The sequence below is a fragment of the Panthera onca genome, chromosome B2 (genome assembly GCF_046562875.1).
Source record: "Panthera onca isolate mPanOnc1 chromosome B2, mPanOnc1 haplotype 2, whole genome shotgun sequence".
Lineage (NCBI taxonomy): Eukaryota > Metazoa > Chordata > Mammalia > Carnivora > Felidae > Panthera > Panthera onca.
The window spans coordinates 39158940-39182587 of NC_138343.1; the positions used below are offsets into that span (position 1 = coordinate 39158940).

The 23648-nt window shown below is 40.0% G+C and overlaps 1 protein-coding gene across 9 annotated transcripts in view; it reads left to right on the plus strand.

The window, feature by feature from the left end:
* The first annotated feature begins 65 nt into the window (after nucleotides 1-65).
* NFYA (nuclear transcription factor Y subunit alpha) overlaps nucleotides 66-23648 on the plus strand; it is a 33736-nt gene continuing 10153 nt past the window's right edge. Inside the window, exons 1-4 of one of the 9 annotated variants that reach the window (XM_060615448.2) lie at nucleotides 66-218; nucleotides 6431-6563; nucleotides 8120-8206; nucleotides 11031-11177. In XM_060615448.2, the coding sequence (XP_060471431.1) occupies nucleotides 6489-6563; nucleotides 8120-8206; nucleotides 11031-11177 (309 nt within the window). In that variant the 5' untranslated portion in view covers nucleotides 66-218; nucleotides 6431-6488. Of the gene's footprint in view, nucleotides 219-300; nucleotides 595-6415; nucleotides 6564-8119; nucleotides 8207-11030; nucleotides 11178-23648 lie in introns of those variants that run through there. The other 8 variants (XM_060615446.2, XM_060615447.2, XM_060615443.2 and 5 more) reach the window with 8 other exon arrangements.

Below are 23648 nucleotides of genomic sequence, written 5' to 3' on the forward strand. Positions count from 1 at the left end.
GGGTGGGGCGAACCAGATGCTGGGGTTAGGGGGCGTGGTCTCAGGGGCGCCTGCGCGGAGGCGGTTGGAGGGAGGCCCGATTCCCCTTTGTTCGGGTTCGCCATTTTGCGAGGCAGCGGCAGTGGCGGCGGCAGCGGCGGCTGGAGCCTCTGATTGGGTTTCGGGGTCCGGTACTGGAGCCAATCAGCGCGGGCAGCGAACCGGGGGAGCGAGGCACGGTGAGTGTGAGGAGCCAATATCCAGCGGCCCAGAGCCGGCCCCAGCGCCCCGATTGGCGGGTCTCGCTGACCACTCAGGAGAGGCCCAGGCGCCCGTCGAGCCCCGGGAGTCTAGCTGAGCCTAGCCGAGCGGGGCGGCCGGCGGCCCCGGCCGAGGGCCTGTGAGCGCCCCGGGCCACTCCCGGCCGAGGCCTGCAGGGGGCCGCCCCGCGCGGGGATGGCGCTCTCGGGAGCGAGCACCTCTGGGTCCAGACCCTTGCTGGGTGGCTGTGCCAGTTGGGGATGCGTCCGCATTCTCCCGGCCCTTAGGCCCAATTTGTTAGGCCACAGGCTCGGGGTTGGTGGGCCTGCCTGCCACGAACGCCCATACACGCAGGTGCACACACGCTCGGGGCCTTGGCGATCTCCTTCAGGTCGTTCGGGCTTCATACTGAAGCCCTCCCTTGCACCCTCCACGCTGCGGCCCTCGGGACAGGAAATCTCCCGTTAGGGCCCGCGATCCCCAGCCTTCCGAGAGCTGGGTCTGCCTGTCTGCAGCCCACCTGGGTCGCGAGTGAGGCCTGGGGAAGGTACGCGCCGCGGCCACGGGGCCCGGAGAGCGGCGGGGAGAGGGAGCCGGCCCGCCCCCGCCTCGGCGCCCTGCAGGCCCGCCCCCGCCGTCTCCCGGGTCGGGGGAGGGGGTCGGTTAGTGCGCCCACCCTCCTGCCCCGACGCGCCCCTCCTCTGTGCACGCTCGGCCTGGGTCTCCGGCCCGCCGCCGTTACCACCCCCTTTTGGCTCGTCATTTCCTCTCCTCCCCGCCCCGCTCGCCGGGGCAGAACCGCACACCTCCGTCTTGGAGTCCGACCAAGCGGTCTCCCTTTCTTGTCCTGGCTGTACAGCTGGCCAGCCCCTTCGGTGCCTGGAGCGTCACTCTTAGAAGATTGCCAGCCCTGCTCATTCCTTTTCCCGGAGCAACTCTTGTTTCTCACATCAGTAGTCTTCTCCATTGCTCATCCTGTGAACTCTCTTTTCTTTGGGAATGTAGAATTCTTTTGTTGTTGTTGTTTTCCTTTCACCTTTTTGTGACCCTTTGAATGTGTCAGGCTTGACCCATTAGCTCAGTCCATGGGCATCTTTTGATTTATTTACTTTTGTATACTTTCTAACTTCACGTTAACGTTTTGTAAGCGGATATTTGTAGAAACTTCACAGTGTTGTGGGATTTTCGTTAGGGTGAGAAGAAGAATGCTGACAGCCATGTCACTAGCAGTTAATTTGTACCAAGCAGCGATCTGTGTGCTGGGGAGGAATTAGGTAGAGGTAAATAGTAAATAACCTTACTTCCCTGCTGGAGATTGACAAGCGAATGACTAATTAATCCTAACGGTACAATGAGGCCAAGTTCAATTCTGTAAAGTACTGATGTGTGAGCTACCCACAGCCTCAGTGGAAGACTCAGTGTTACCACACTTTTCATTGGCCTTGGAGGACAATGGGATTTCTGCAGACAGGAAGGAATGGAAGAGCACTACTCACAGAAAAGAACATGTGCAGAGGCACCAAACTGTGCTATTGGAAGTGGGGGACCCGGTGGGATGGGCTAGGACACTGGGCAGTTCTGATGAGAATTTAGGCTGGAAAGCCCAGTTGGTAAAAGTGCCTGTATATCTTGATAAGAATTTTCAGAAGCAGTTAATTTTTTGGAGGTTCAGATGGAAGAAATCTGAAAGTATGTGTTTTTTTTTCCCAGGGTTGGAAAAACAAGTTTCTGACCTGTGAGCTTCTGCTCCATAACAGCAGCTGAGTTTTGGGGCAGAAAGGGAGATTTTTCTCCTAGGACTTTAGAAATTTTTACTCAAGCACCTACTACAGTCCCTGGCACATAGAGGAGGTCTTAAGTATATGGTGCCCATTTTTATAATCATATTTAAGGCCATACAACTGGTAGGTTTCAGAAAACTCCTGATCCAGCGCTCTCTCCACTATGAAAACTTCAGAGACAGGTTTTTTTGTTTTCATTTTTTAAAATCATCTTTAAAGATGATGATAAGTAGTAAATAAGGTTATTTACTATTTATCTCTACCATGAAAGATGTTTAAGTCATCTTAACTTCATTTAATCCTTGGACATTGTCCACATTACTAGGTGGGCACCATGTCTAAGGCATTTTTTAAAACATTTATGTTTGCTTTTTGAATATTGTTTTAACCTTGGCATGTAAAAACAGATACGTCTAGTCACTTCAAAACCACCAAGCACTTTCACTAGACTTCTTTCCAAAAGGCAGTTTATAGAGTCTGGTCTCTGTTGTGTTACGCATCTCTAGAGCCTCCACCGTCTGCAGAAGAACTTCTTTGCCTGGAATTTTAAGAGACTATATTCTAGCATCTAGCTTTCTTCTCTTGACATGGGGCTTTTAGTCCGCTGTTCATATCCTGCAGTTACTCTGTCCTTGCTTTTATGCTGTCTCTTCATTTAGAGTACTCCACCCCTTCCCACATCATCACATTTATAAATCCTTCTCACACTTCGGACCAGATCAGATGCCACATTTTCCTAGGGACTTCCTTGACTTAACTGTCCCCAAGTGGAAGAAATGTCTGTTCTCCATATTACCTGTTTCTCTCTTAGGGTTCCAGTAAAGATTTTTACTTTACCAAACTTAAAGATTCTTTGAAGTTAGGATCTTCGTCGGGGTTTTCTTTTTATTTCTGAAACCTTGAGGGTGGTGTCTCGCAGGTGGTGCGTCGTTAGTAGAGACAAGGAGCGAGTTAGGAACTCCAATCCAGAAATCTCTTGGACAGTAGGGAAGGGACGGTTATTTTTTTCTCCGGCCTTTTCACAAACAGATCAGGACTCATTTGCTGAGTTGTGAAGTCAATTTGCTGAGTAGTGCTGCTAATTTTTTATAATGCAATAGGAAATATTAATGTGCACCTTAGGTTACACAAATCTAAGTATTCACAGAACTTGTTTCAGTTACTTTTTTTCCTCTGTATGCGGTGATATATGTGGTGATTCGTGATAGAAAATGTGTTTCTTCCTGTGAATTGTGGTCAAAGAAGTTTGGAAGCACTGTTACAGCCTTTACCTGGTAGTGATTATTAAGTATGGTAATTTTGAGGGGCTTTTCACATGCTTATGGTTGAGTTTTGGGAAATTTTCATTTTAAAATGTGTATAGAGCCACATAGAATGGATTCCTAGTAGTTAGCTACATTTAGAGTTCTGCACCTTGAATTGGGAAAGAAGGGGATTTTCGTGCTCGCCAAAATAGAGACACACTCGCTCTTTTGAGGGAGAAACTGTTAGGATCAAGAGCTGGACCGAGGAAATCTGGCTGACTTAATTTTGTTCAAAGCTTGGGCAGAAAAGCACTCCAGGAAAGACAGTGTCACATTATATTGCAGTTTTGCTAACTGAAGCTTGTGGTGATAGGAGCACGTGGCTTCAGTGAAGCCGGTTGGGTACGTTCTCCCCATTAACAGTCTCAGTATCATGCGGCAATCTGAATCTCTCATTAATGTGAGACAGAATTAGACTGAGAACTGCTTCCTTTTTCACCCGTCAAGGCATAATGGATTGAAAAGTCTTTAAATTAGAGTGTTTGTATTGCCAGGATAAACTAGGTAAGAAGGAAATCTGTACAACGTTCTATTTATTGCTCATGTACTTGATAAATTTCTGGAAATTAGTGATCAAGGAAAAAAATCTACAGGAATGGGATTTGGGTGGGGGAGGTATTGAAATAGGACATTCCTTCATGATCCTAAATTTTTAAATCAACTATTAAGGTATAGTTTAGACACAAAGCGTAATCTTTTTAAGTGTACATTTTGATGAACTTCGACAAGTTTATACACCTATGCAACCACCACAACAATAAAAATATATAAAACATTTTCATCACCCCAAAAAGTTCAGATGCTATATCCCAATCAACTTCCCACCCTCACCGCTTCCCCCCTTTCCAATCCCAGGAAACCACTGACCTGTTTTCTGTCTCTAGGCTATTGTGGTCTTTTTAGGGTTTCATATAAGTGGAATCCTTTGCTCTTTTGTATCATGACCTAAGGGTCATTAGTTTACAAACATAAATCTATTGTACTGCAGTTAAAGACAAGATAGTTCAGGGAAGACCATTAACTTCCCTGGCAGGGGCACTTACTTAGTCTTGCTGAAAACCCAATTTTCTGTACTGTTCCCAGAATCTCTCAGGAGCTGACTTCGTCAACTAGCTCAGGGAGTGAACCGGTATAAAAATCAGAAAGTCAGTTTGTTCGTATGCAGTGAGAAATAACCATCAAGTTTACTTGTGTTGCTGATCACATTTGCTCTCTGTTGCTATATCTGTATGTAAATCCAAATTAGATAGTTGCTTGGTGAGCATTCTATCAGAGCAAGGGGAGTGAGTTGGCTCCCATATGGCTACAGAACATCATGCTGTGGCAGCATAGTCATCCTGTCCTTATTTATGGCTCTCTTACTCTGCCTACCCTTTTGGTTATGAGTAATAGGCTATGCACACATTTTAGTACAAACGTTTTCCAAACATGTAGTGAAGTTGAAAGAATTTTACAATGAACACCAGCATACCCATTCCCTAGAGTCAGCTGTTCACGTCGTACCATACTTGACTTACCGGGTATTTCTATCCATTCATCTATCAATCCATCCTATTTTTTGATGCATTTCAAAGTGAACGTTAGACCTCAGTATACTTCTTCCTAAATACTTGCACATGCACTTGAATATATTTTATTTCTTTCACACCATATTGAGACATTTTGCAAGTAATTAATCTCATCTAGCATGTGTGGATGTATGGATAGTAGTGCATCACTTTGCTTATGTAACCTGCAGTTCATTTTGGCTGACATAAGTTTATCATTCAAATTTTGGAACATATGAAGGCCTAGAGAAAAATTGGGGCAAAGATTTATCTACATTTTGCTTATATATATATATGCCTGTACCTTCCCCATACTTCCAAGGTGAATTAGTCTTTGGCAGTTGGTATAATTTTAAATTTCGAATCAAGTCTATCCAAGGTTCTCAAATATTTCCATTTATCTAATCATGTCCTTATTTCAGAAGAGTCTGTAACTGATAAGGGTTGTGAAAAGGATAAATTTGAGCAAGGCCTGGATATTCAATATCAATACTAATTAAAGACTTAGTAATTTTGTAATGTTTGAAATCATACTGTAGAGACAATATTGTGATAACCTGGTAAAGACAAAAGAAGAGCCTTTACTCTTTAGAGATAGATGCTGAAGTGTTCACAGAATTTTGGAATAATACAGCGTCTGGGATTTATTTCAAAGTAACTCAGGGGTGAGTGGAAAGTGGACGAGTTGTGTGAGACAGGATTGAGCATGGGTAAGAGTTGGAGATGGCTGTGTGGGGTTCATTAATGATCTCGCTACTCTTGTATAGGTTTGGAAACTGCCATAAAGAGAATTAAAATTATATAATAAAGGGTAGGCTATTACTAGGCATTCAAATGCAGGAGTGAAGGAAACTTAAGTTCTTTTTAGAGGAACTCATAGCCTCAATATGTTGTATAAAACTTTCCTTCTATTTAATCTGTAAACATCATTTTTGCCATTACTATAACTTCTTATTCCTTCCTCTGAATTAAAATGCAAAACGCTAAGCCTTTGTTCGAGCTATCTACTTAATGAAGATTTTGATAAGCAAAATGGTTGATTTCAGGTCTGGGTAATTGACTTACTAAGCAATAAACCCTGAAGTTTTAAATTGCAGACCATATGTAGAGAACTGGAGTAACCCCTTTGGTATAGTATTGGCAGGCAGCAAATGTATGTTATAAATTGAAGAAACTGTTTCTCCTCTGAAGTCATGTGCAGACCTGGGAACTAGTGTTAAATGGGTCTTGCAACAAAGTGACACTGTAGTTTAAGGAGTATTTTTCTAAGATGGAAGTGTTGCACTACTGGTAGTATTGAAAGGTAAGGCTGCCAGTAAGAAATGACTAAAAGCACTTTTAAGGCATGTGAAATGGCATTATGATGTTGTTGGCGTGAGTGTGCCCTGTAATCGTAGATACAAATGATATCAAAATGAACATTTCCTATTCTCTTCCCCAGTTTTCTTACAAATGAAGCACAGCAGTAAGTTATCGATGTTAATCGTCTGGCGAGGCTTTTGTTAACAATCTCACTTAGTTTCTTTCCCAACCTTTCTAATAGGAGTGCGTTTTGCAGTCTTCTAGGACCTCCAGAGTGAAACTCACTGTGGCCAGGATTCTAACTTGGAGGGATCATGGAGCAGTATACAGCAAACAGCAATAGTTCGACAGAGCAGATTGTTGTGCAGGCTGGACAGATTCAGCAGCAGGTATGGACGTAAAACTGCTTTAAACAGCACAGCGATGGGGCCGATACTGGCACTGCTTAAGTGGGGATTTAGAGGTACCAGATCTTAGGAATAATAGGTCTGGTGACTTGTGCTGAAGTGCTTTTTGAAGATTGGATTTGTTGCGCTTTCTCTCATCATGTGTTCAGAGCTCTGTAGTCTGTAGTCAGTCTGTAACCACATAGAACTTGCTCTTTACAGGAACCTGGTTTAATATGAAATTGCCCATTTTATTTTATGAAAAGTCAAAATAGTCTGTTCTCAGATGGAAATTTGGAACTTTGCGTTTTTTCTGGATTCAGTTTTGTTGTTTCTTTTCTTGATGAAGCTAGCCTGTGATCTTGTAACGCTTTGGCCACAGTAGATAAACCAAGATAGCCCACTTCCAAGAAATCCACTGGTTTTCGATTCGATCCGCCACGATGCTTATTTTGAAAAGCTCTAGATCAACATGAGGTTAATATTTAGACAACCACTCTTATGGGTAAGCTCATATTAGAAAGGAATTCCCTGCCGGTTTATTCCTGATTAAGATAGATTCCTTTCTTGAATTTATACAGAGATGACATTTTCTGACTCTCTATTCCTGGCTTCCTTTTAGTAAAAAGTTTACTTGTTTTTCTCCCTCGAAGAAAAGAAATTTGTCATTCATTGACTGGACCTGAGGCCAAGATTGGGAATGTTTTGTTTCCAAAAGGGAACTTGGAGAATAGAGAAAAGTAGATGGTAGGACATCTACCATCTAATGATCAAAGGAAAGAACTGACTCTTGATTAAAAGAGTAATTATTTAAATTCCTTCACTGGCTTTCCTTCCACACAGCTGCTGTGGCTCTGGCAGCTTCCTTCAACCGCCTTCTTAGGAAAGGGGATTCCACAAAGGGCCCTCTATTCACACCAGTGCCCTGATGGACAAATTCTTATTCTGTTAGAACTTAACCATTAGAGGTTATAAATATTAGGTTAAATCACTGAAAACAGTGTTTCCCAGGTAATCCAGCTGAGTAGAAGTAATCTTAGTTTGGGGACATGAGAGCATTGACCAGCATGAAGATGATTTTGGTTCACAGTGATTGCTTCATTCTTTCTATCTGGTGATTGTATTTAAGTCCCAGAAATTCTTCATTGTAGCTTCAAAGCTGTAGAAACCTGATAACTTTGTGGTTGTGAACTCATTTGAGGAAATAAAAGGAGCATTAAAATCACGATAAGCAGAAGGATCAAATGCTTATTTCTGGGGGGAAGGGTTGCATTAAAAATTTTTGTGTTAATGATGACAACTATTTTGATGATTGAGTCATGGAAGTGTGTTTTGAGTTTCACTCGGGGGACAAGGGCTAATATCTTTAATCCTGCTTGCTACCCACAACAAAAGAGCTTCAGTATAGGGAGTCTGTGCAGTTTGAAAGTCCTCCGCTGGGTGGGACTGTTCAAAGAAGACTCCCTCCCTCTCCCGTAAGAGGTAAGGTGTGTTCTCATGTCTTGACCTATACATTTCCTTCCTGATACATTTCAAGCTCTTCCTGTTCCTGTTCTCAGCAGCAGGGTGGTGTCACTGCTGTCCAGTTGCAGACTGAGGCCCAGGTGGCATCCGCCTCAGGCCAGCAAGTCCAGACCCTCCAGGTAGTGGTGCCCTCTCTGATTCTCTGTAAGCACTGCATGAACTTCTCCTGTCCTCACGTCTGGTGCTATTTGTGGTAGGGTCTCAAGCAGGAATGGCAAAGTCAATTGCATGTCTTTGATGCTGTTAACTTGTCTTTGAGGCTTATAAGATTCCAGTTTCCTCATGTTTCATGCCTAGTCATGTAGTGACCTCAGTGTCCATTTCCTGAAAATTGAATTTGGCTGCTGTGTGTCTTTGGGGATACCTGGCAAGGAAATGGTGTAAGTGACACGAAGAAATTCTTACAAGTGGCATTAGAATCTGTTTGGAGCTCAAGCTCTGTAATCAGATTGCATAGTAAACTTTTGTGAATTTGTGTGATAGTGGAACAGAAAATACCTAGAGTTAGAGGGCGTTTTATTTTCATTAAAAGGGCAACTCAGCTCAAAATAATCATTGTACTTGGCAAGGTTTATCTAATCAGTGAATCTTGTTAATCTCTTAACTGTTGCCTTTTCACTACCTTTCCTGGGGAAACCATGACCTATTTTATTATTAGATTTGCAAAGACTATCCTATACCTCTTGGTTGGACAGAGGTGGCATATGCTTTCTAGAGGTCTCAAGTCTTATAGCCACTATAAGAACTCTTACTTAACCAGTGCAGTTCCCCTAACGTTATATATATATGGCCAAGTTAAATGTCCGAAATTGGAGGTATGTTTTGGCCAGTTCCTATGTAAAAACGAGAGTAGAAGCATAAGTCTTCTCTGTGTCTGCCCGTTACTTTGATTAAAATGACTGTATTTTTGAGAAATTGGCAAAATTTGAGTGCCCTGCCTTTTTTCCTCCAGTGAATGGAAATGATTCAAAGTAGGACCTAGAATGCAGAACTGGCATCTCATTAGTGCTGCTCAACGTCCTGCAGTTACATGCCCCTTGCTGCGATCCTTTTACGTTAACCTTTCAGCCCCAGCCCCACACCTGCCACTGTGTCTGATGATGCCCTGCAGTCCATTCGGAACATAAATTAGGCCACAAAAGGCTAAGCTTGTAGGTGCTCCCAAACTATGTTCGAACCTCTGACTTCAACAGCTTGTTGTTCGTGCTTCTCATGCTTGCTTCATCTTTTTGATATATAAAACAGTATTGTCATTAACCACTTGTGGAATGGGAATGTAACATGCTCTTAACTGTATGGCTTCTTGTCTGATGCATGTGTCGTTGTAATCACTCATATGTCGTAAACACAGTGGGCTCCTTGGAGTCTTCCAACAGTTTATCAGTTACACGTTTAGCATGTCAGTAAGGGGAGAAGTTTAAGATGATGGGTAGTCAGAAAATTATGAACAGTTGTGCCTTAAAACGTGGGTTTCTCACTTAGTAGATTTTCTTAGAAATGGCGACACCTTATGGAGATGATGAAGACCTTTCCTCTAGGGGTCTCATTATTTTGAAGAACTTTAAATACTTCTCTCAGTTATTCATGTAATAAATATTCAGAACAGTCCTTTCTGATGGAGTATATGCAAGCATGACTGTGGCAAAGGGAATTTAATTTGATAAGGAAAGGAGAAAACATGAGAGAATCGGATTGTAAAGTCCTTTAAAAAGTAAAGTGGAATTTCTCTGAACAGTTTATAAAACTTAGGATTTCAGCGTTCCTGAAGCTTCTGACGCATTTGGTGTTGGCAGTGGTGGTGGTGAGGAGGGGGCCTTAATATCTAATTGGTTCGTCTAGGGCAGATTAATCGTTTCACCAATTACTGTTATTTAAACATACTTGCAATGGCATTAAGAATGAATCTTTTAGTCATGTGAAAAGTCTTGTGTTCTGCTACGAATAATTCCTCAAAACAAAGATAGCATCTGTAAATGAAAGTTTTGGACTTCTAGCTGTTCTTTTGAACATTCCATTTTACTTCTAACATGGCTTGTTTTTTGGTTTCCAGAATGCATTCAGTTAGGTATTTTTATATTGGGACTCAGGATGTTACAGAGCATGTATAATGCCTTGACTTCTAGAGTAGTCCATTTACTCGAAGAGCTTGAAAGTTGGGAGATTTTTGGTACACTTGAGTGTGTAATTCCCATATTTATCACTGCTTCTGTTAAAACTGAAACAGCTATGCAGATATCACAGAGTCCAGTGTGAGGAATTCTCCCACAGAGATTGAAAACTGACCAGAAGCTATTTCTGGGCCTTTTCCTAGTGGGCTCTTGAAACAACCATAGGACTAGAAGTCCCAGAGTGAGATGAAGAGGGTAGAAGTTGTATATTTCATTTATGCCTGAGAGACTGTGGAGAAAAAGGGTCTTCTCCATAAGCTTCCAGAGCTGCTTGCTACCCAGCCTCCTGCAGTCTCTGCTGGGTAGTTTGATTTATTCCTTCCAGGTCATTTAGAATTTACACTCAGCCACCGTCACCACCATCAACTCCCCCCCCCCCCCCCCCCCCCCCGTCATTGCTTCCTCTCCAGCCTTCCCTAGAAACTATTCCTGAATATTGGTCTCAAAAGATACATAGTCTGAATATTTTGATAAGTAGTTTGTGTGGATTTAGCCTGTACTTGCTGATAAATGTCTTATATCTGTGGAGACTTCCTGACGACCCTGAATATACTTCATTATATCTGACCTTAAAGTCTTCAACTTGGCGTTTAGTCAAAGACAGAGTATTTTTGAAGAAGGTAACTTAAGGACAAGGACTTGAGACTTACTTCCTTGGTGTCTCTCCTACCTTTTCCCCCTCCACCAAGGCCACAGAATAATTCCAGTGATTATCTTTTGGTGAAAACCATTTTGTGTCTCATGTTACTTCATTGTTTCTTATTTTATTTCATTCTAGGTCCAGGGGCAGCCATTAATGGTACAGGTCAGTGGAGGCCAGTTAATCACATCAACTGGCCAACCCATCATGGTCCAAGCTGTCCCTGGTGGACAAGGTCAAACCATCATGCAAGTACCTGTGTCTGGGACACAGGGTTTGCAGCAGGTGAGTGATGCAAAAAATGTTTGAACAGAGTATCAGAATAGAGGTCTTAAAGAAGAGGTTGTTAGAAACTGTTAGACAATTGATGTTACGTTTAAGTGTTTGCCAGCCTACATTCACAGTCACTTTTCTACTTTTGTGGTATCCTTGATATAAAGCAGAGCTGTATAGAAATTGGGCATTTCTGGGAAGGACTAACATATGAGACATGATCTTGAGCCCATTAAGAATACAAAAGGATGAGAGTCTAGTTTAATAGAAGTAATTCATTGGTTTGATCTTTGTCAGAGCTTCTGGGAACTGAGGGAGGGAATTCACAGTGTGCTTTGGAAATTGTAGTTTTTGGTCAGGGATGTCATCCTTTCATTTCGTTCCAAGTAATTTATAGTTTGAATTACCTAGTAGGTGATGAAAAAGAATTTCAGTCCAATCCCATTGCACACCCGTAAAGCTATAGTTAGAGCAAAATTTATAACCCTTAAATACTTTTATTTTAAAAGAACTGAAAGCTGGGATTTCTTTCATAAAGTTAGGAAAAGAATAAAATGAGCAAGACAGTAGATTAAAATTAAAGAAGAAAAATACCAAAAATGTCGGAAGGGTAAATAGAAGCGGATTCTTTAAACAGATCAGTAAAGTAGTTAGGTAAAGCCACAGGAGAGACTGATTCCAAAACCGAAAACAGGTAAAAAACAAGACATGCACCTCTGTGGCATCAAGTTTTTAAAAACTAGAGTAATTTTTATCAAGTAGGTAAAAATTAAAAAGAGTTTATATCCATGTTAGAATGTATGCAGGGAAAAGGAAACACTCATCATTATAGATAATTTAAAATTCTGAAGGCATCTCGCTGTTAAGTACATAAGCATAAACTGTTGCTCTTTCTGCCCCACTTCTGAGAATCTTTTGTGTAAGAAGAAGAGCATCTGTGTGTGGGGAAATGTACAAAGACATTTATTGCAACACTGTACTAGCAAAAAAAAAAAAAAAAAAAAAATTTGTGACCTGAATGTTCATTTCATCAATAAGGATAAAGAAATGGCTGAATACATCATACTCCATATATGGAATATTTTGTCCTTATTGAAAAGGATGAATTGTTGGCTGGGGAGGTAGTCAATATTGAAGTATTTTTAGTAAAAAATAATTTGCAGAGAAATACATACTAAGTGATTTCTGTAATGAATAGCCAAACACCCGTGGGTGTATAGGTTTGTGTATATCTGTTTCATTTTAACAGTTAAAATGATCGCATTAATAATTTAGTTTTTCTTACCGCCTTTAATCCCTTTATGATGATTGGTCAATTTGATGAATCAGAATTTATAATTTGCAAAGTGTATTCAGAGAATTTTTTTTTTTTTGCTTTATTTTTGGTTTTTTGCTTTTATGAGTAAGGTTACTGTAAATGTGTTTGAATGCGATTGCTTCATTTTTCAGTTGAATTCTTAAGGTAATTTCTTTGGAGTGGGAGGATTGCTTGAGCAAAGGGTAAGATCATTTTTAAGGCTATTGGCATATTTTTGCCAAGATAGAGTTGTAGTTAGGATTAAAAATAGTTTCCACATTGCTACATGCATGAATGTATGAGGCTTTAAATGTGTTTTGTGAGTGTGCTTGCCGCAGCTTCATACTGCTGTTTCATTTCTGTCCTTCCTCTCATGGCCTCCTCTTAGCCCTCTTTGTCACACCTTCCTCTCCACTGTCAAATAGAAACAGTGTGATAGAACACCAGGAATAGTGTACTGTGAGTGCAGTGACCTGACTTTCATTCCCAAGTCTGCCATTAAACAGGATTTCTGATCTTGGCCAAGTCATTTGATTGTCCTTACTCTCATCCAAAAATGGAGTTTATATCAGGTGATTCTTAGGGTTCATTCCAGCTCTAAATTCTGTGATTTTATGAGGGGGTTTTTTGGCCTTTAAGTGACTTTGAGAGGTTATTTATTTCATTGCCTTCCCTCCCAAGTAGGACTATAGTCACACCATCCTGGAGAAATTCTTTTCTGTTAACCTGTATAAAGCTCTAGGTACAATTCTATAGAAGAGTATTTTTTAGCCTTTGTTTGTTTTGTTGTGTGTTTTTTTTTAACCTTTTTTTTTTTAACCTTTTTTTTTTTTTTGATTATATGCTGTATTTTAGAATTCCAGTGAAACCTATATCCCCTTAGAAAAGGTGCAGATGTCCAGATACATGCTAACTTTGAGTGTAATTTTGGGTTAAGATCCTTGGCTTGATAAAGACAGTAGAACCAAAGTAGAAAGAGGAAAAAAAAAAGGCAAGAATATTGGATGTTGATATCTAACAAAAATAGTATAAAATATCAGTGAAGAAGTAGTTTAAGAATGACATAGAAAAAGAGAATCGATGTCTACTTCATACTATATACTTGGTAGATTCACAGGTCTAAATGTAAAAAAGCATACTTGGAAACTATTAGACTTTATTTCCTGGAGAATTTTCTTTATATTGGGGGGGGTAGAGAAGAATTTTTTTAAAGACATAAAAACCAAATTGATTTGCCTACTTTAAAAACGTATATACATCAAAATGTAAATAAAAGGGTGCAGGTGTGCAGAAGATATTAACACATAAAGCTGGGTTTGTACCCAAAATACATAAAGAATGTTTATGTATTGATACGAAAATAACAGTCCAGTAGGAAAATGGGCATAGAATATGAATAGATGGAAAAAGAAACCTAATGACTAAAATAAGTATTCCTTGCTATTTGAAACTCAGGAAATAGATTCAGATAACTAAATTGTTTACTTATTTATTTGCTACTACTTCCTAAGTGCTAACTATGAGCTGAGTATTTGGGAAAAGTAGTTAAGAAGACCTAGGTAGCAGATTCTGGGAAGATGGCAGAGCAGGACATACCAGGAATCTGTGTCCCCACCTATACAACAATTGCATTGGCAGAATTTGATATAAACTATTTTGGAACTCTGGAGTTTATTGAAAACTTTTTTACTTCCAGGGGAAGGCATAGACTTCTATTGAAGTTAATTTCAGTAAGTTTCTGCTTTTAGCCCAGTACCAGCTACCCAGTACCCTAGCAGGCAGCTGCACATGTGTCTTAGAGGAGCTTATGAGCAGTTTATAGGAGCCAAGGTGAGCAAAGTGGACCTTGTCCTCTAAAATCAGAGATCACTGATTGCTGTTTCTGATCACAGAGATGCAAAGACCAGCAAGATACATGGAGCAGAAACTGACAGATTTGAGGGGAGAAATAGACAATTCTACAATAATAGTTGGAGACATCAGTACCCTCCTCCTCTTAACAATAGGCAGAACAACCAGATAGAAGATAAGTAAAGGAATAAACTACATAAAACAATAGGCCGACTAGATAAGACAAGCATATACAGAATAATCAACAATAGCATAAACATTTTCCTCAAGTGCATCTGGGACACTTTCCAGGAAAGACCATATGTCAGGTCACAAATTAAGTCTTAGATAGATTGCATATAAAGTATCTTCTCTGACCACAGTGGGATGAAGTTAGAAATTAACAACAGAAATAAAAGTGGAAAAGTCACAAATTGTGGAAATCAAACAGTATACTCTTAAATAAACAATGGATCAAAGGAGAAATTACATGAGAAATTAGAAAGTACAGGTGAATGAAAACAAAGGCACAACATACTAAAATTCACAGGACATGGCAAAAACAGTGTTCAGGGGGAAATTTATGGCTATAAATGCCTACATTAAAAAATAAGAAAGATTGGGGCGCCTGGGTGGCTCAGTCGGTTAAGCGTCCGACTTCGGCTCAGGTCACGATCTCACGGTCCGTGAGTTCGAGCCCCGCGTCGGGCTCTGGGCGGATGGCTCAGAGTCTGGAGCCTGCTTCCGATTCTGTGTCTCCCTCTCTCTCTGCCCCTCCCCCATTCATGCTATGTCTCTGTCTCAAAAATAAATAAAACATTAAAAAAAAGTTTTTTTTTTTAATTAAAAAAAAAAATAAGAAAGATTGACAATCCACAACCTAACCTTATAACTTAAGGAATGAGAAAAAGAATGAATTAAACCTAAGGCTGGCCAAAAGAAAGAAAGAACAGAGATAAATGAAATAGAAAAACAATAGAGAAAACAAATGAGACCAAAAGTTGGTTCTTTGAAAATAATCAACAAACTTGGCAAAATCTTTAGCTAGATAGACTAAAGAAAAAGTCTCAGTAACTAAAATCAGAAATGAAAGTGGTGGAGGCAGGGGTGCCTGGGTGGCTCCGTCGGTTAAGTGTCTGGCTCTTGATCTCAGCTCAAGTCATGATCTCACAGGATGTGAGTTCGAGCCCCATGATGGGCTCTGTGCTGTCAGCACAGAGCCTGCTTGGGATTCTGTCTCTCCTTCTCTATGCCCCTCCCCAGCTTGTGTTTTCTCTTTCTTTCAAAATAAATAAACTTAAAAAAAATTAATAAAAAAAAAGAAATGAAAGTGAGGATGTTACTACCAATTCTACAGAAATGAAAAGATCATAGGAATATTATGAGTGAGGGAGGAGTTAAGATGGCAGAGTAGTAGGGGCACCCTGTGCTTGCATCCTCCCTCAAAAACAGCCAGATAAATATCAAACCATTCTGAACACTTAAGAAATCTTGAGGCCTGAGAGAACTGCACATGCAAAGGGAGAAAAATGGCCACATAGTGGAAGGTAGAAACTGCAGAGAGTTGATTTGGGGGAAAAAAGAACTGTGGGTGCTGCAGAGGGGAGGGAGCACTGATCATGGAGAGAGAGAGCAAGAGAGCAGCGTGCAGGGGAATGCACAAGAAAAGCTCTTCCCCAAAACCATTGACTGGGAAAGGAAGAAGGGCTGGTTATTGCAAGTTTTTGCAAGCAGTGGAGCTAAGAGTCTAAAGTTTTGAAAGTCCACACCATTGTTAGAATCCTGCCTGGCTGGCTTAGTGGTTCTCCCGTGGGGGAAGAGGGCAGAGGCCTGTGAGCAGACAGCATGCTCTGAAGATCTCCTGGGTTGCACAGGGAGCAACAGTTCCGCTTTTTGGAGTGCATTTAGGAGAGGTGGCACTGCTTCTTGGGACAGAAGAGAAGGTGGGTGCCACTGAGCGGCCGCATTAATTAGCATAGCAGCAGAGGCTCCTGCTGAAAGCAGCTAACCTGGAAGCCAGCTTTTAGCTGCGCTTTACCATAAACTCCTAGCATCATGTAATCCTGTGTAGAACAAACCAGCACCAGCTACCACACGGTGAGACCCTCCCCCAGAGGATCAGCATGGGTCTGCACTGTGCCCCTAAAGTTTGGAGTTTTGAAATCCAGCTACACACCTGAGGTAAAAATTGAGAACACCCAAAAATATATGTGTGTGTGTGTGTGTGTGTGTGTGTGTGTGTGTGTGTGTATGTATATATATATATACACACATATATACATATATATATATACACACGTATATACATATATATATATATGTATATATGTGTATATATATATATAATCAATTAACAAACGTAAACTCATTGATAATAACAGTAGAGGACTTTAACACCCCCCCCCCTTTTACAGCAATGGACAGATCATTTTTTTTTTTTTTTTTTTTTTAACGTTTATTTTTGAGACAGAGAGACAGAGCATGAGCGGGGAAGGGGCAGAGAGAGAGGGAGACGCAGAATCCGAAACAGGCTCCAGGCTCTGAGCCGTCAGCACAGAGCCCGACGCGGGGCTCGAACTCATGAACCGCGAGATCATGACCTGAGCCGAAGTCGGACGCTTAACCGACTGAGCCACCCAGGCGCCCCATACAGCAATGGACCATTTAAGCAGAAAATCAACAAGGAAACAATGGCTTTGAATGACTTACTGGACCAGATGGACTTAACAGATACCTACAGAACATTTCATCCTAAAGCAGCAGAATACACGTTTTTCCCAGTGCACTCAGAACGTTCTCCAGAATAGATCACATACTGGGTCACAAGTCAGACCTCAAGAAGTACAAAAAGATTAAGATCATACCATGCATATTTTCAGACCACAATGCTACGGAGCTTGAAAGTCAACCACAAAAAATTTTGGAAAGACCATAAATATTTACAGGTTAAAGAACATCTTACTAAAGAATAAATGAGTTAACCAGGAAGTTAAAGAAGAAATTAAAAAAAAAAAAAAAAAAAAAAGACATGGAAGCAAATGGAAATGAAAACACAACAGTCCAAAACCTTTGGGATGCAGCAAAGGCAGTTATAACAGGGAAGTATGTAGCAATACAGGCCTACCTCAAGAAGCAAGAAAAGTCTCATGTATATATCAGCCTAACCTTACACCTAAGGAACAGCAAATAAAGCCTAAAGCCAGCAGAAGAAGGGAAATAAAAATTAGAGCAGAAGTGAATGCTATAGAAACAAGCCCAGTAGAACAGATCAGTGAAACTAAGAGCTGGTTCTTTGAGAACAATTAATGAAATTGATAAACCCCTGCCAGACTTCTCAAAAAAGAAAAGACAAAGTACCCAAATAAATTAAATCATGAAGGAAAGAGGAGAGATCATAGCCAACACAACAGAAATATAAACAGTTATAAGAATATTATGAAAAATTATGCCAACAAACTGGGTGAACTGGAAGAAATGGATAAAGTCCTGGAAACATAAAACTAGCAAAACTGAAACAAGAAGAAATAGAAAACTTGGACACACCCATAACCAGCGAAGAAATTGAATCAATAATCAAAAATCTCCTAACAAACCAAAGTCCAGGGCCAGGTAGCTTCCTAGAGGAATTCTACCAGACATTTAAAGAAGAGTCAATAGGGGCGCCTGGGTGGCTCGGTCGGTTAAGCATCCGACTTCGGCTCAGGTCATGATCTCACGGTCCGTGGGTTCGAGCCCCGCGTCGGGCTCTGTGCTGACAGCTCAGAGCCTGGAGCCTGTTTCAGATTCTGTGTCTCCCTCTCTCTCTGTCTCAAAAATAAATAAACGTTAAAAAAAAAAAATTAAAAAAATTTAATAAATAAAATAAAGAAGAGTCAATACCTATTCTTCTGAAATTGTTCCAGAAAATAGAAGTGGAAGGAAAACTTCCAAACTCTTACAAGGCCAGTATTACCTTGATTCCAAAACCAGACAAAGACCCCATTAAAAAGGAGAATTGCAGGTCAATATCATTGATGAACATGGACACTAAAATTCTCAACCAAGATACTAGCAAATTGAATCCAACAGTACATTAAAATAATTATTGACCACGATCAAGTGAGATTTATTCACGGGCTGCAGGGTGGTTCAATATTCGCAAATCAATCAACGTGATACACCATATTAATAAAAGAAGGGATAAGAACCATATGATTATTTCAATAGATGCAAAAAAAGCATTTAACAGTATACAGCATCCTTTCTCGATTAAAAACCGTCAACAAAGTAGGAATAGAGGGAAGGTAGCTCAACATCATAAAGGCCACATACAAAAGACCCACAGCTAATATCCTCTATATGGAAAAACTAGGAACTTTTCTTCTATGGTCAAGAACAAGACAGGGATGTCCACTCTCACCATTGTTATTTAATAGTAGTGGAAGTCCTAGCCTCAGCCATCAGACAACAAAAAGAAATAAAAGGCATCCAGATCATCAAGGAAGAAGTCCATCTTCCACTATTCACAGATGACATGGTACTCTATGTAGAAAATTCAAAAGACTCCATCAAAAAAATGCTAGAACTCAGCAATTACAAACTCAGCAAGATACAAAATCAATGTAGAGAAATCAAGAAATTGACTCCATTTACAATTGCACCGAAAACCATAAGACACCGAGGAATAAACCTAACCAAAGTGGTAAAAGACCTGTACTCTGAAAACTATAGAACACTTATGAAAGAAATTGAAGAGGACACAAAGAAATGGAAAAACATTTCATGCTCATGGATTGGAAGAACAGATCTTGTAGAAATTTGTATACTACCCAAAGCAATCTACACATGTAATACAATCCCTATCAAAATACCACCACCATTTTTCACAGAGCTAGAACAAACAATCCTAAAATTTGTGTGGAACCACACACACAAACAAGAAAACCAGATAGCCAAAGCAATTTTGAAAAATAAAAGCAAAGCTGAAAGCATCACAATTTCGGACTTTTAAGCTATATCACAAGGCTGTAGCCATCAAGACAGTGCGGAACTGGCACAAAAACAGAGATCAATGGAACAGAAAAGAAAACCCAGAAATGGACCCACAACAATATGGTCACCTGCCATCTTTGACAAAGCAGGGAAGACTATCCAGTGGAAAAGGGACAGTCTTTTCAACAAATGGTATTGGAAAAACTGGACAGCAACATGCAGAAGAATGAAACTGGACCACTTTCTCACATGATACACAAAAACAAATTAAAAATGGATGAAAGATCTAATTGTAAGAAAACCATCAAAATCCTACAGGAGAACACAGGCAGCAATCTCTGACCTCAGCCATAAGAACTTTTTTTTTTTTTTTTTTTTAATGTTTATTTATTATTGAGAGACAGACACACAGTGTGAGGAGGGGGAGACACAGAATCTGAAGTAGGCTCCAGGCTCTGAGCTGTCAGCATAGAGCCCCACGCGGGGCTCAAACTCACAAACTGTAAGATCATGACCTGAGCGGAAGTCAGTCGTTTAACCAACTGAGCCACACAGTTGCCCCAGCCATAGAGCTTTTTAAGACATCTCTGAAGGAAAGGGAAACAAAAGCAAAAATGATCAGAACTTCATGAAGATAAAAAGCTTCTGCACAGCTAAGGAAACCAACAAAACTGAACCGCAGCTGACAGAATGGGAGAAGATATTTGCAAATGATGTATGAGATAAAGGGTTAGTATCCAAAATCTATAAAGAACTTGACACCCCAAAAATAGATAATCAAGTTAAGAAATGGGCAGAAGACATGAATAGATATTTTTCCAAAGAATACATCCAGATGGCAAAGACACATAAAAAGATGCTCAACATCACTCATCATCAGGGAAATGCAAAACTACAATGAGATAACCTGTCAGAGTGGCTAAAATCAAAAACAACAGGTGTTGGCAAGGATGTGGAGAAAAAAGAACCCTCTTGCACTGTTGATGGGAATGAATGCAAACTGGTGCCGCCACTCTGGAAAACAGTATCGAGGTTCCTCAGAACGTTAAAAATAGAACTACCCTGCATCCCAGCAATTACACTATTAGGTATACACCCAAAGGATACAAAAATACAGATTTGAAGGGGCACATGCACCCCAATGTTTATAGCAGCAGCATTATCAACTGTAGCCAAACTTTGGAAAGAGCCCAAATGTCCATCAACTGATGAATGGATAAAGATGTGGTATGTATACACAATGGAATGCTGTTACTCAGCCATCAAAAAGAATGAAATCTTGGGGTCCCTGGGTGGCTCAGTTGGTTGAGCCTGACTCTTGGTTTTGGCTCATGTCATGATCCCAAAATTAATGGGATTGAGCCCTGCTGTTAGCTCAGAGTCTGCTTGGGATTCATTCATTCTCTTTCTCTTTCTCTTTCTCTTTCTCTTTCTCTTTCTCTTTCTCTTTCTCTCTCTGCCCCTCCCTCACTTGTGCTCTCTCAAAATAAATAAACTTTAAAAAAAGAACGAAATCTTGCATTTGCAAAAATGTAGATGGAGCTAGAGTGCAAATACTATGTGATTTCATTCATGTGGAATTTAAGGAAACATGAATGTAGGGAAAAGAAAAAAAGGAAGCAAACCGTAAGAGACTCTTAATTACAGAGAACTGAGAGTCGATAGAAGGAGATGGGTAGGGGGATGGGCTAAATGGGTGATGGGGATTAAGGAGGGCACTTGGGATGAGCACTGAGTGAGTGTTACATGTAAATGACAAATCACTAAATTCTACACCTGAAACTAATTTTACCATTATGTTAACTAACTAGAATTGAAATAAAATCTTGAAAAAAAGTATTATGAGCAACCAAATGCAACAAATTGAATAACTGAAAGAATAGACAAATTCCTAGAATCAAAACCTACTCTACCAAGACTCAATTACAAAGAAATAGGAAACCTGAAAAGATCTAAATGGACCCACAGTTAGTAAAAGGTGAAAGATTTTTGCGATCTGAAGAGAAACCAGAATATAGAGCTATAATTACTAAGGAGCTTGAATCAGTACTCAAAAATCTCTCAATAAATAAAAGCACTAATGGCTTCCCTGGTGTATTTTACCAAAAATTTGAAAAACAAATACAGTTTCTCAGACTTTTTCCTGAAGTTAGAAAAGAGCACTTGTAATTCATTCTATGAGGCCAGCATTTATTCTGATTCTAAAACCAAACAAAGACATTACCAAAAAATATTCATTGTGAACATTGATCAAACATCTTCTCAAAATACTAACAGACCAAATCCAGAGCATATTAAAAGTTACACACCATGACCAAGTGGGATTTATTCCTAGAGATAAGAGTGCTTCAACATAGAAAATTGATCAGTGTGATATATACTAGTAACAGAATGAAGGGGAAAAATCCCTACTCTGTTGAAATAACACCCAGATCAAAAATGTCTGGTGATGGAATGAATGAATTAATGAGAAGGGAGATGAAGGAGTTGTTAGGAGAAACTTTTGCTCTATACCCTTGGCTGTTGCTTAGGTGTGAATTTGTATATAAAATGCTGGAAATTTTGAGTTGTGGGGCCTTCCTAAATGCATTCTCTTGTTCTTAAAGAAATGTGTACATTTGCTGTTACATGAAAACAGGATTCTGTGCACCCAACAGTCAAAATGTTACTAGTTTTTTTAATTATAAAAAACTTAAATATTTTTCAGATTTCTTGTCACATTTATGATGACACTTCTAATAAATTAACCATAGCCATTAAAAAGAGAAATGAAAGAAAACAGATTTGAAAAGCACAGGTTCCCTCTCTGTCCAAAATCGTTAGCTGAGGTTTAGCTGTCCAAACCCAGGAATCAAATTAGAAATGCAAATTAAATCAAAACTAGCGAACACTAGACAGTACTGGGTGTTAGGGTGTTGGAAAATAGATGTAGGAGGAATATAATCGGACACGTGTATTAATTATCTTTGGCTGCAGATAAATTATCCTAAATGTTAGTGATTTAAAACAAATTATCATCTCACAGTTTCTGTGGGTCACAAATTCTGGCACAGCTTGTCTGGGTCCTCTGACTCAGTGTCTCTCTTGATGCACTGTGGGCTGCAGTCCGAGGGAGATTCAACCAGGGATGAATCCACTTTAAAACTCCACTTCCGTGGCTCTTTGTGGGTATCAGGTCCTTCCCAACTTTGGCCACTGACACCGGTTCCTGCCATGTGAGCCTCTCCGTAGGGTAGCATGTGACACAACAGCTATCATCCCTCTGAGTGAGGGAGAGCAAGAAACAGCAAGATGGAAGTCACCGTCTTTGTAACCTAATCTCGAAAGTGATGTCCCACTACTTTTGCCATGTTCTGTTTGTTAGAAGTGAGTCAGTAGGTGCAGCACACTCATGGGGAAGATCACATAAAGAAGTGATTACCAGAAGGCAGCTGGAAACCCATTTTAGAGGCTGCCTACCACACACCTGTCTCCTTCAACACAGGAATCCTACTTTTAATACTTCAGAAACTCAATATTTGCACAAGGATATGCATTTATTGATTTTTTTTCGTAAGATAAAATTTATAAATTAAGATTGTTGGAGAAAATCCCAAATTAAGGGGAACGTATGAATAGATTACAGCATAATCATTTATTGTGATATTTGACAATTAAAATGAGTGAACTAGTTCTGGGGCGCCTGACTGGCGCAGTCAGAAGAGCATGTGACCCTTGATCTCAGTCGTGAGTTCGAGCCCCATGGTGGGTGTAGAGATTACTTAAAAATACATACATACTTTAAACAATGAGTGAACTAGTTGTTAACTGGCTAAATTTTGAAAATGATGACTGATCAAAGCAAATTGTAGAGAGATACAGTATGTTACTATTTATGTGAAACTTAACAAACGCAGAAGAGTACCATGTGTTTTTATGGATATACGTGTGTGAAATGTTCTATAAGGATGACCACATTTTAATGCGGTGAATAACTTTTAGATGGGAAGGGAATGTTAAATGAAGCAACTTGTTAAATCTGAGTGATGTCTGCATGGGTTTCTAAGATGATAGTCTTGATTCCTCTGTGTGTTTAAAGCTTTTGTATATACATATTCATAGACCCCCACTTGAAAAATTGGGAATAACTTGATTGTTTTTTAACATTCTATTATAGAAGGCATTAAACAGACAAAACCAAAGAGGACCATGTGCTAAATCCCTATTTTGCAGCTTCAACAGTCATCAACACATAATCAGTCTTCTGGTTGCATCTGTATCCCTTACTCTCTCAAGGATTCTTTTGAACATATATATATTATTTCATCTTTAAAAAATACTTCAGAATGTATTTTTAAATGAACATGCTTTAACAGTACATATAACCATGCCGGCATGGTTCTATA